This window comes from Vidua macroura, chromosome 9 (genome assembly GCF_024509145.1).
Source record: "Vidua macroura isolate BioBank_ID:100142 chromosome 9, ASM2450914v1, whole genome shotgun sequence".
NCBI classification, from domain to species: Eukaryota; Metazoa; Chordata; class Aves; order Passeriformes; family Viduidae; genus Vidua; species Vidua macroura.
Genome location: NC_071579.1, coordinates 27,255,070 through 27,268,386, shown reverse-complemented (window position 1 = coordinate 27,268,386; position 13,317 = coordinate 27,255,070). Strand labels below are relative to the sequence as shown.

At 41.3% G+C, this 13,317-nt stretch overlaps 1 protein-coding gene across 5 annotated transcripts in view; it reads left to right on the top strand.

Moving 5' to 3' along the window:
• Positions 1–3,228: 3,228 nt before the first annotated feature.
• Positions 3,229–13,317, top strand: part of TUT4 (terminal uridylyl transferase 4) — a 43,781-nt gene continuing 33,692 nt past the window's right edge. For 2 of the 5 annotated variants that reach the window (XM_053984721.1, XM_053984722.1), the window contains exons 1-2: positions 3,247–3,280; positions 11,468–12,138. In XM_053984721.1, the coding sequence (XP_053840696.1) occupies positions 11,577–12,138 (562 nt within the window). In that variant the 5' untranslated portion in view covers positions 3,247–3,280; positions 11,468–11,576. Of the gene's footprint in view, positions 3,281–11,464; positions 12,139–13,317 lie in introns of all 5 variants that reach the window. The other 3 variants (XM_053984719.1, XM_053984720.1, XM_053984718.1) reach the window with 3 other exon arrangements.

Genomic DNA, 13,317 nt, shown 5'->3' with positions numbered 1-13,317 from the left:
ATCAAAGTGTTCAGACATTCAGGGCCAAAACACTGCCTCAGTGCACTGATGTCATTCTTGGGTTGTTTGCAAAAAAAAAAAAAAAAAAAAAAAAAGCTATTTGTACAGTTTGCTACTATGCCTGCTGGAAGAAAAGGATTTGTACTTACAAAGTAACAACAATAGAAAGCTTTTGATGGTCATTGATTTCTTCTTGGACCAAGAAACTGGTCAGTCATGGATGGCTATGATTCTGATAGTTCTTGGCAAAGAAAAGGAAAATGCAGTGATTTACAGAAAACAAGAGTGGCTCCAAGGCATATTGGAAATTTATCTTTTGAAGAGAAAATTACATTTTGTAATCTCACTTTGGTTTTTTTTTTGTTTTGTTTTGTGTTTTTTTTTTTTTTTTTTTTTTTTTTTTTTTTTTTTTTTGTTCTTTTTTTTTTAACTGAATTTTGGTAGATCTTTGACATTTTGATTAAATTTGCTTAGGTAATTCAAGCATGACTGGCATTACTGTAAGGGAAGAAGCCATATATAGCTAGTTGAAAAGCATATTTGCAGTTTTTAAGCATTTCAGATTTTTCACATTTTTTATGAATTTCAGTTTAAGCAGACACCCAACATCAAGAAATAATGTAATATGCTACAAAAATATATAGATGGATAGATGGAAAATCTTCTGCCAAGCTCTCTACGGAAAAGATACACTGTGATGAGAATGTGAATTTCTTTGCAGATAAGTGGTATTTTCCTGGATACTTTCCTGGCTGTACTATTGATCAAGATGACAGTCAAGTATGATTTCTTCATTTTATAAGTAAATTATCTAAAAGATTTAGAGTTTCTTCAGACATATCTGGTGAAAGAGAACAGGGCTTTATTATGGTATATCCATTTTAAAGGTTTACTAGGTTTAAAAATCCTAGTGAACTCTAAAAATAATCTTTTAAAATTGATGATCGGCATAAGTTTTTTTTTGTCTGAAAATGAAAAACAAATCTACAATACACACTTACATTTTTGAGGAATATTTTAGTTGCTTGGGTGTAGGACTAAAAATGAAGCATCATACTGCAACATAAGAAGCAAGTTTTGCTCTAGAAAGGGACTTTATAAAATGTACTTCCTACAGCTTTATGATTATCATCTCTGATTTCTAGATAAAATTTAGCAGCTTTCAGAGTCATATTTTCTCCTACAAACTGAGCCCAGAATCTGAAAGTTTTTAATCACTGGCATTGAATTGGGAATTCTTTAAATAATGGCCCGCTGGCAGTAGAACTCTGCTTCCACTTTTAGTGCCATATTTCTATATTGCTCCCTGCAATAAAATATTCTTTAACATCAGCAAAGAAGGAGGCATTGTTCCTGAACACAGAGAGACTATGTCAAAGACTGTTGGCTTTATACTGGTGTAAGTTTTCCAAGCCAAACTGCTCTATCAGTTCATATTAAAGTCTATCCAACTATTTGAAGGAAATATGCCAGTCAGGTTTGCAAACTGGCGTTGTTTGCTCACTGTCATGTCTCAATGTTGATCTAGGAGGACTGTATCCAGCAGCAAGTATAATCTAGCTACTTCTGCAATTTACTCTTTGGCCTACTAAACCTAATAGAAATCTTGGTCAAATAAATTGGAATAGGCTGGAACCACCACCCAGTTAACCTCAGTTGTGCTCAGGGCAGCACTGCTGTTTCTGTTGCTGCTGCCCTGGACTAAAGCTACCCAGTCCTAATTCTGTAAAGTGTGAACTTCAAGTGAGCAAAAAAAAAAAGAAAAAAAGAAAAAAAGAAAAAAAAAACAAAAAACAAAAAAAAAAAAAAAAAAAAAAAACCAAAAAAAAAAAAAAAAAAACCAAAAAAAACCAAAAACAAAAACAAAAAAAAAAAAAACCACCACACAACAACAACAACCAGGTTACCACTAAGGATTGTGCTGACTTCACAATACATTCAGAAGTATGTCTTGTCAGTATTTACAGGATCCTGTATTACAGATTTTGCAACTTTTGTTTGCCTACGCAGACTCCCTGAGGTAGTGTTTCCAGCACTATTATTCATATTACTTTTAATAGTTTTCTTTGAACCCCTTTCGTAGTTCAACACTGATGTTTTAGTGCCTTGTTTTCCTAGAAAGGCCTCCTTAGCCTGGGCTAGGAAGTGCCAACAACACGACATTTCACTGCCAAAAAGGGGTAGTACTGGATCACAGAGGGATTTGCCTCAGACAAGCACTTGCCAGTGCCTTTAGGTCACCGTCCAGCACTGCCAAGAGCCGGCAGGCTGGCTCTTCTCCCCCGAGACCTGCGGGTCTGCCAGCAGGCACGCCGGCCAAGCCACTGTCCCTGGCTGCTGCCGGGGCCAGCTTCATAGCCAAGGTCAGGGAGCCTGGAGTCATTTCCCCAGATCGCCGGAGCACAGCCGCTCTTCTCCACCGAGCACAGGAGGAGGGCCAGAAGCCCTGGGGAGGCGGGGATCAAGGCCCGGGCTCCAGCGAGCCCTAACCTGCTCCACAGGGCCTGGGGAGGGGATGCCTCATCGCTCTCCTGACAGGACAGTGCAGTGAGGAAGGGCCGGCCCATCTGCCGCGCCTGCAGGGAGAGGACCAGAGGAAATGGTTCTACGCTGAGACAGGGGAGATTCAGATTAGATACTAAGAAAAAAATTGTTCCCCGTTAGGGTGGTCAGGCATTGAATCGGTTGCCCTGTGGTGTCACCATCCGTGGCGGAGTTTAGCAGGCGGCTGGAGCTGGCGCTGGGTGCTGTGGTTTTAGTGGCTGTGGGGATACAGTGGCAGTGCGGGGTGCACGGTTGGACTGGGGGATCTTAAAGGTCTCTTCCTATCTTGCTGATTCTATGTGTAAGAAGACGCCTGGGAAGAGAAACAAGGGGGAAAACTAGGATGGCTGTTGGGGGGTAATTAAGAAGAAAAAATATGCTGCTTATTCCCTCATCCCCGCTTGCCGCTGTGGCACTGGGGGAGGGAGGCCCTGAACGCCGGCGGAGACGGGGAGGGGGGCGCGTCGCCCCCTCAGCAAGGGGGAGGTTCTGAGGCACCGGGGGCTCCCCGGCAGGGCCGGGGCGGTGCGGGCACAGTGCCCGGCTCGGTCCCCGCCGCCGCCGCCGCCCCGCAGCGCCGCCGCCCTCGGGGCGCTCCCGCCCGCCTTCGCCCCACAATGCACCGCGCCGCTGACATGGCGGCCGGGCCGGACTGAGCCGCTGCCGTCGGGGCCTGCAGCAGCCGCAGCCGGGCATGGCGGGGGCGCCGCGCCGGCTCCGCTAGCGCCGCACACAGGTACCGGGGCCCGGGGGCTCCTCGCGGCTGGGGGCGGCGGCCCGGGGGGAGGCGGGCTCGGGGGGTCCTGTCCGCGCCGGCGCCCCCCGCCCCAACCCTGCCCCGCCTCGACGGCCCGCCGCGGCCTCGGGCCCCGCGCCCGGGCGGGGGAAAGCGCCGGGGTCCGCGGCGCGGGGGCCGCCCCAAGGTCAGCGGGGGGCCGGGGCGGCCCCCGGGGGCGCATCCGGGCCGGAGCTGGTGCGTGCGGTTTGTTGTTCGTACGCCCCGTGGAATTAAATAATGCGGGGAGAGAGACCACCGCAGTCGGCGAGGCCCGCGGGGAGATGCCCCGTGTGCGGGGCTGCCCTCGAGAGCCGTGCCCGCTCTGCCGTGAGAGGTTCTCCTTTCCGTGGATTACGATCTGCCTGGAGTGACACCCAGGCATCCCTTCCCCTACGTGGTTGTGCTCTTTTGTTGGCTTATTTTGTATACAAATACAGCTGAACGACTTTGCTGCTTTTGCAATATGTTGCAATTTGCCAGTTGGCTGAATGTGTCATATTACCTGAGGCCTCCTGGCTTTTAAGGTTGTTTCTGGGTATATCAAAGGAGGATGAGCTCGTAAAACACAGAGAAACAATACAATCGCATTTAAGCCAAGGTAGACATTAGTATATTAAAAAGATAGTTGTATCTGAGTATGGATCTAATATGTTTTTTTATATCCATGCCACCTCCATGTCACTTGGCTTCCTGAGCACTGTACCCTGGATTCAGGGGTCGTTGCATTTGCTTGAAAATAGAGGATACATGTTGTTTATGGTTTTGACTTGTGTTCCTGGTTTCAGTGGTTGCTTTTTGGATAGTCTGACCCCAGATAGTTATGACATAATTATTTCCGTGACAAGAAAAGTAAGCCAGCCATGGAACTATGACTTAATTACAGTACCTGGCAGAAGATGCTATATTAGGAGTAAGAGGTCTCTTTTACAAATACCAGTTTTGCAATGAGCTTTTTTTAATCATTTTTCTACTTAACTTTAGTGAAAACCTTCATAAAATTAATTTTGTGATAAAATTACCTTTTCCCAGAACATATATTGGGATATGTTCCCAGAAGATATAGAGGGATCAGAAAGTTCCTCCTGTGTTCTGTTCTTGCACAGAGGACAGCTGGGACTTTCTTCTCATACCTCAGCTTGCAGTGCTAAATGCCCCGGGACACCTGCACTGTGCAGGGCATTTATCTAGTTCTTCTTCTGAAGGGAATTTTTGCAATGGGGAGAAAGAAAGTGGGGCAGGATTTCCCTGTGTTGTACTTGAAAGCAAGATATTCCTGAGGAGCTCCTCTTAACTGTCTTGTGGATCTGCTTGCCAGTCATGGTTCAGGATTGTTGTATTCATGTTGATACCATAAGGCAGTCTGACTGTCTGAGAGTGTATTCTGTGTTCAAGTTGCAATCCTGGCTTTTTAAACTTTACAAAGCATTTCTACTACATTAAGTTTTTTTTTTGTCACTATCTTAGTGAAATAATGCCATACTGGTACTGACTTGTAATGAGAACTCACAGAAAGAAGGATCCTGCAATTTGCGTAGTGGATTAATTTGCACAATGGAAGCAATCCAGTGGAAGTCAACATTTCTCGTGCTTTTGGCACATTAAGACTATTTGTATATTGCTTGTAAATTGTTTAACTTAGAAGTACAAAAGACCTAAATTTTGTAGCAATGCACATGAATTTAATTTTTACTCTTTTTTTTTTTTTTTTTTTTTTTTTCACAGAAATGCATGCATATGTACATGTGTACTCATATTGTATCCTTGGTTTGTAATTTTGGTTCTAAGGCTTCAGCAAGTCTTTGGAAAAAACCCAATTTATCAGATGTTCTTAGATTTTATTTTCATTTCCATTGATGCATGAAATACTACTGCCAGCAAGAAGTAACTTTCAGATTTTAGTTTTCGGTGTCAGCAAAGCTTGACATAGGAGTCTGGAATCAGTTTTGTGTTACAAACAATTGTGACTCAGTCCACTGAGTGTGGTTGTGCTCTTGACAGCTTTCCTGAAGTTGTGATTTTCAGCATGTTTCTTCCAGTAAGGAAGGTGCTGGATGCTGGTGAACAGGCATAAGGGTACTGGTAGAAGATCTGTTGGCTTTCACTGTGGTTTGTAAACTGGTTTGCAGCTGGTATGAAGCAGTTCAAAGACCATCCCTTCCTCAAGGATTCCAGTTTGGGTGAAGGGCTCACTGTTGCTTAAATACACGATCCGGATAAGCTTCTACGCCACAATGCATACTGCTGTATTGTCATTCAGCATAGCACTGAGCATAAGTGGAGGTTAAGATCAGATGAAAAAATCGGTTTCAGTGTGTGGCTGCCATTTAAACCAGTTTTGTGATCACTTGAGGCATCTGGAAGCCTCTAAAAGGCTCTAAACCAGTGCAGTGCTGTATTGTGCTTCCCCAGCCTCCTCACAGGTACTTGGACTGATGTGTGTGTTTGTTTTTGAAGTTAGAGCTCCCTTGTATCAGTTCCTGCTCTGCTCTCAGCATGAATGTTGTGGGGAGTTTTGGGTGCTGCCCCTCTTTTGGCTTCAGGGTTTGCTGCAGTTGGGTCTGAAGTGTAAAGGCCTATTGCAGTAAAACCTAGGATCAGAACCAAAATGTACAAAAGCATGAAGAGCCTATATGAAATACAGAGGTAGGTTGTAACACAGCTGGTGTGACTGAGAGAGGACAGCTTGCCCGAGCTTGGTCAGGGAGGCAGCAGCAGTAGTAGGGTCAGAAAGAGGTAGTTCTTGGCGTTGGGTGACGTTAGTTTTTCTCACCTTCTCAGTGAGTCATACAGTGCTGTAGAAAAAACAGTGAGTCAATGCAGAGTAATCTGTAACAAGCATATCCCTTATGGATCTCCCATCCAGCATATTTTGCTCACTTCAAAATTTAATTGTAAGATATTTGCACCTACATATGTTACCAAGTTTTGTATCAGCCAAAGCCTTTCTTGTTATGTTATTTATTCGCCAGTACTTCTGTAAATCAGATATCATCCTGTTACAGTGTTATATATTTTTACATATGTATGTAAACATAGTTATATATCTAATGATGACTCCTTAGAAGTTTTCAATCTTCCACATTGTAAATACAGCATCAGAGCTTCCTATCTTCACTGAGCTCAGAGTACGAGTTTTGTTGCATCCTTGATTTGTGTGTTAAAGTTTATGTGCACTGTGCTGACTTCCTTCTGGGTAGATTTTGGCAGTATTACCCTTACCAGGATAAATTCTATAGTCTGTAGTAAGAGGGAGTTCTGGGACACTATGTAGCACTTAGGTTTGTTACTAAGAATATCTATGGGTTTAGTGCTGGTGGAGTCTGAAGCACTTTAGTGGCCAGTAATCTCTGATAGTTTTAGTTTTAAGTACTTCGGAAAAACATTAAGCATGGGTAGTAGGTTGTACTAAGTTATGTCTAATTCATCATAAACCAAACATAAATGTGTGATATTTTTTTAACTATAGACAAAGAACATGGGAGAGGTTTGAATGATTTGTGGAAGTTCTCAGACAGAAAAATGGGCCTAAGGCTGTAAACAATCAGAAAAGACTCCCCCACCCCAGCACATTAGGGGTGTCCTTCGACATCACCTGTGCTGCACTCTAAGCAGAGTGCAGAAGACAACCTTTCCTATTGTTCCTGACTGTGGCTGTAACGTTTGTTTGCAGTATTTCCTTTTATTTTTGTTGAGGAAATTTAGCTGGGCTATATTGGTAGTGAGGCGAGGGGGGCACTGAGGTTAATCACCCCACTTAGTGTTGGAAGGCTGGCTGGGAGATTTGAGCTTAAGGACAATCATAATGGGAGAGATAAAAGCAGGTCTTGGATAAAATACAAGTCTCCCTATCTCAAAGGAGGGAATGCTTTATAGAAACAGGGTGATAACACTTATGTTTGTAGTACTTTCTGTGTTTATATTTTATCTAGTACTCCCCAGGGAAACAAAACTTAAAAGCCTGTTCTCTTTCCCTTTAGTTGCCTTTCTACACTGTAGTCCCTACTTTTGGATATTTCAGCCAGTTGGGACCACATTTTAGAACATATTTGAAGTAATGTCAAAGGGTCATTGAGTTTCTCTCTGTTTTCTGGAACAATTATGCCTCAACAGAGGAGAGGTCTCTGCTAAGGGGGAAGCAGGAGGAAGTTCCATTTCCTTGTAGGGAGTAGCTACAAATCAGACAGGGCTCCAGCACGTCTGCTCTGCTTGCCCAAGGGGCTGTGATAGAGAGTGTGACAGAGGAGCACAAAATGAACGTGTAGGAAACCAGGTAGAGTCAGTTCTGCTGTTAATGAAATTATTTAAAAAATGCTTTGCAAAAGAGCAACTCAGAATGCAAGAGCTCACAGCTTAACTTGGCCTTCATCTTTGAAGAGGCCCTGTTATGTCAAATTCTGACTCCAAATGTATATGTCTGAGGGAGTTGAATACAGTGGAGCAACTTAAGAGGAAGAAGCGGTAGAAGAGGTAGAAATATCTTCTTGAAAGTTTTTTTTTTGGTGGTTTTCTTTTTCCTCGTTTGGAAGTAAGCCTTAGTCTGATTCTTTGCAATTCAAGTGCAGAGTTTTCTAATGCTAGTCTGCAAGGTGGAGGAAACAAAAGAAACTGGCAAAAATGAAAGTGAAACATTCTCATTTCTTCATTTTGTGAGCCTGAAATGAATTCTAACCAAAGCTGATTTTAAACATTTTTAATTTGGTTGCTGTAAGTATGTATAGATTTTTATATTTTTCTGGAGTTTAAAGTCAGATGGTATCTTGTCTGACCTCAAGCTGTTGTTTTTCAGCCAGATGATTTTTCTAAAGTGCCAAGAGCTGAGCTAGATTTCAGAGGAGGAATTGGCACTGTACCCTCAGAAAGCAGGGGAAACTGAGTCCCATGTAACACTGGGATGTTGAATTATTGAAATATGCTGAACTGGTTTCAACAGGTTAATCATACCCCACTTTGCAGACGCAGGCGAAATGCTCTGGTTTTGTTGCCAGCCTGGCTGGGAGAAAATTCTGCTTTGATTCCAGGTCTGGCAAATTGGTATGAGCCTGAGCTTGTGAATAAGACGTGCCATCCAGGTTTCTACAAAGATGCCACCTCAGCACTGATTCATTTCACTCCAGAGTTTTGTTTCCAACCAACTTATTTTTTTTTTTTTTTTAGAGGCACTCCTTTCCCCATTTCCCTCTCTCCCTCTGTCATATGTAGATGGCCAATATCTGATAGAGGATGATTTTTTAGTGTCTGTCCTGGGTTCAGGAGGGGTCTCTTTTCGTTTCTCATACTGAGTTTTATTAGTTGGTTTATTTTGCAGTTTGTTGTGAGGTGGTAATTTGGTTACTATTGAATGTGTTGCAGCAGATAACATTATTTCTTGTTTGCTAAATCATTTCAGTATTAAAGAGGAAAAGGAAAGAAAAAGAAATACCAAAGTTCAACAACATTATTATTGCACTTGCATTTCAGATTCTGCATTTCATTGTGGAACCCCTAACTTGTATTTTGTACAGAGTATTCTTGTCTTATGAAATGTCATAACCTCTCTTAATTCATATTTCTTAGGAATAAAGATTATATCTGCTTTTAAACATTATCTACTTACATTTGATTACATTCTTGATATGTAACACTATCACAGTACTCAAACCATTAGCTGGGTTCTAGTTTTTACTAGCAGTTTCTTTAGTTACTTTTTTCCATCACATTTGTACATTTGATTAAAGATTATATATTCTCTTTGAATAGATAATTGTGCATTTAATTGAATGGATGAAATCAAATAATTTGAATAATTTTTGCAGATTTTTTAAAAACCTACTTTCAAAATTTGACTCTTAACAACGTGACACATAAAAAACCAAAATGCAGCCCCACTTTTCCTCTAATGCCGGTAGCTTTAATCTGGACGTGGTGGCAACGGGAGTTGTCCCCACCCTACGAGTTGTTTGTTATTGCCAGGCGTGCTCCTCCTCCTCGTGCCTGGTGCCAGCTTTATGTTCAGCTGGATTGGTTTTCCGGTTTGGTTGCCGGCAGAGCTGCCCAAGGGAGGGAGCAGCCCCGGCGGTGGCAGCGAGCGCGGCGTGGGGAAGGGCGGTGTTGCTCTGCCTGAAGCTGGGGCTGCCCCAAGACCTGGAGCTGGCCCCGGTGTGCCCCTGGCCGGAGCTGAACGGGCAGTTGCTGAGTGTCTTTGTGGGTTGGGTTTGTTTGTTGGTTTGGAGAGTTCTTCTCCCCTCCTTAGGTTGAACAAGTAAAGCATGATTAGTTTAGAATGTGAAAAATCATGTTCCCATTTCTCTTCCGGTTACATGAAATTAAAATCCAAACCCACCGTAGAGGTTAAAGACAATGACGTGTACAGTGCTTAACATCTCACCAGTCCCTAGAGCAGAGCTTTGTACTGGAGCTCAGGGACTGGAGTAACTTGAATTTAGCTAACCTAGGGGGACCCTGGGCTCTCCTTGCCACCCTGAGGCTTCAGCAGTGCTGGTACAGCTGGGCAGGAGTTCCTGCTGCTTTTTGATTAGAATTGCTATGGGAAACACTAGCTACAATCCAAAGGCAAATATTATTTAATCTTTGCGACTTTTGATCTAGAAGTAAGAACAAGGTGCAATCAGTGTTTAATAGAAAATAGTTGCAATATTAATTGAATGTATTTGTGAGATAAAATACTTAGCCATTGGAACAAATTTAGGAATGGAGATTTTTTTTCTTCATCAGTTTTTATATTTTACTAAAGAATGTGATGCTAACAGCATCTTCAGGGAAATTCTTGTGGGTTTTGTTTGGTTCTTTGATTTTCACCTTTGAAAGATATGTATTTTCAATGATCTCAATGGAAACTTAAGATAACCCTTTTTAGTATGTGTTTTGTGTCCTGAAGTATTTTCTGATTTGTGTCTCATTAAAATGAGATAGTAACTGTATTATATAGCCTGAAAAAAATTACTGTGCATTATACTGATAATATTCAGAGAGGTTTTTTTTGGTTGTTTATTTATTTTTTTTTTTTTTGAGCAGACATTTTAATCTGATCCTTCATTCTGGTTCTTGTTTCTAAAGTACAAAAGTATGCTGTGGTACTTTTAATAGCTGTAATTCATAGACTTTTCTATTATTTATTTTCTTCACTAAATGAAAAGTGATGGGTTCTCTAAAACCCAGAAATTTCCATGGGTCATGCATTTGCCTAGAAATATCCAGCTGGACAGGAAAGAGAGAAACTCTGCACTCCATATTTTGTTATATTTTTACAAAAATAATTTTCTTCTTTGTCTAATGCTTAATTCTTGTAGTTTTCAATTGCTGCCTAAATGTTATTACAAGAAAAAAAGTCCAAGTCTTTGTTGCAAATTCTTGCCTTCATTTTCTGTATTAGTAAGACTAATTCCTTACAAACAGACCCACTTGTGCTGAACCTCCTCCCACTGGAAACACAACCTTTGAGTTGTCTCCAACATAAATCTCAGACGATCATATACCACCTAAAGGCCTGAGGTTTAGATGAGGAAAATTAGTCTGCAGTTAAACAAAATATTTACTATTTGTGAGGGGTTTAAAAAAAAATCTTAATTGCTGACAGTTAATTTATATAAGAATAGGAGGTGCAGGTGATTGGTCAGGTTTATTATTAATACTTTGAGCTATATCTCTAAATGCTTTTAAAAATCAGTTAATAAAATGGAGCTTGCTTGCTGGAAACTGAATTAGTTTCCTCTAGTGGCTAATTTGGGCTATGTGTTTATTGAGTGATACTTTTTAGATGTGTTAATTTTTTTTCTTTTTTTTCCCAGTGTAGTTGCAGACATCTTAGTTCTTGTTTTTGTTCAGAAAGCCAGAAATAGGAAGGAAAGGAAAAAGCAAGCTGTTGGCAGGTTTATCACTGAGTGGATTTTAGCATGTTCTGCCATTTTTTTGTCTCTTCGTAGCCCTTGTCTTTTAAATACAAATCAAAATGATCAAAATTTTCATGAGTTTTACTTTAATACTGGAATGTACTGTGAAAATCTACTTATGCATGTGGGGGGAATATGCTTCCTATAATAACTTGTATTAACACCTTCCTTTAGAGAAGTTTATTTAATGTGCTGTCTACATAGAGATTTAGTCTTTTTCTTTAATTTTTAAAATGCCTTATCATTATTTCTTCAGTAGACAATCAGCTACGATCCTTGCCTGCACAGAGGATTTAAAATCAACGGCAAATTGCTGAAGAATTGCACTTCAAGTGGTCTCGAGACAGGAGAAGCAGGTCTTCACTATAATGGAAGAGGCCAAGAGCTCAAAGAATGGAAATCATGACCCAAGGAAGTCTGTCCGTCTTGTCTGTGAGGAAGGCAAAACAGTCAAAGTTACAATTAATCAAAATTATAAATTTAATAGAAATGACAAATCTGCGAAGGATGTTGGGAGAAGTTCTCCAAGTGGGAATAGCAGCAGAAAAAGTAAACAAAATGATGTTTGTTCTGAAAAACAAGGAGAAAATAAATCATGCAAAGTAAATAGTTGTATTCCTGGAACTAAAGATTTGGGATCAAACATTCAGGATCGAAGTCATGGAAAAGCTAAAAAATTTTCTAATTTATCATCAGCAATGGAAAACCTGAAACAGACAAAAGCCCAGCTAGTGGGAGAAAATGCTCCAGGCTCCCATGTTTCAGGGAATGGGGTCACTATGGAAAGCTTAACAGCTACTCAGAAAGGGAAACTGGTGCTGGAAAATCCAGTGGGAGTTCATACTTTGAAGACTAGTGTTGATCAGGCTGGTGATCCTGGTAAGACTGCTGCAGATCAAAGAAAAATGGAACATAAGCCTGATGACTTCAGTGAGTATTAGTTAACACTGTCTTATTCCATTTTCTTCTGGTGCAATTGCTGACAGTCTGAAATGGGCTTTGAAATGTTTCTGTTTGTGTTATTTTTTCACATGTACAAAGTTGCTGGTTGCATTTAGAGAGAACATGATGTTCATACAAGCATATTGCTTAGAGAACAAGAGATTATGATAATAGCTGTCCTTTTTTCTTATGCCTAAGACCTAAACATCTTTGTAAGCTACTTAGTGTGCGTGGGTTTTAGGCAATTTTGTGAATATAATGTCTTAGGAAGGGGGAACCCTTCCTAATATCATTGCCACTCAGGGAAATGCCAGTTATTACTGCTTTTCAGAAAGATCCGGGGAAAAATGGGCAAGAAAAGTTCATATTATAGGTAGAGGGGAAATATTTACTTCTTTTCTGTGACCATTGTGCTCTTTTTGTTACCAAAAATGTTTAGCGTAGACTTTGGCAAGTGCCTTTTTGATTTAGGGAGCTCTGGAATACCTGTCATCCATCAGTGGATACCTTTATGAGTGTGCATTTCTTACACGTTTTTCAGTGTCAAAATTAAATATATTGATCAAGCTTTGTCTCACCAGGTTAATTCCATAGCTCAGGATTTGTCACGCTTCTTTAGAATGCTTTTTGTCTTTAATGAAAATGCTGTTTTAAGATGCCAGCCAGTATAAACCTTCTGTTTGAAGTATTTCCCACAGCTACAGCAGTTGCTTATATGGAAATACAAGGAAAATAACAAAGTGTGTGGCTTTTTTAGCTGTCTTAATAGTGTTTAACAGGAAAAACAAGTTCAAGTGGCAGCATCCTGTGATCAGTCAGTTCTTTGTAGACCACCATTCTGTACTGTGGGGACCATCTGCCACTGAGAAACCAGGACTTGAAAACTTACTCAGCTTTGATTCCTTGCTAGTCTGGGGGCACTGATCTCATTTGAAAGGAAAGCAAAAGGAAAAGAAAAGACAAAGCGCAAATAACCCTCACTTTTGCTTATGTAAAAGCGACTGGAATAATTTGCTGTAGATGTTTTCAGAGATGAGTGGCCTGTGACCAATGCATAGGCATGTGGAGGAACTGGCCCTGTGGCACTGGGCTGAGTTTGGGAGCAGCAGCGTTGTAGAGCTCAGTGGCTGCTGCCTGTGGGCGAGAGGTGTCACGGAGTGTTCAGGT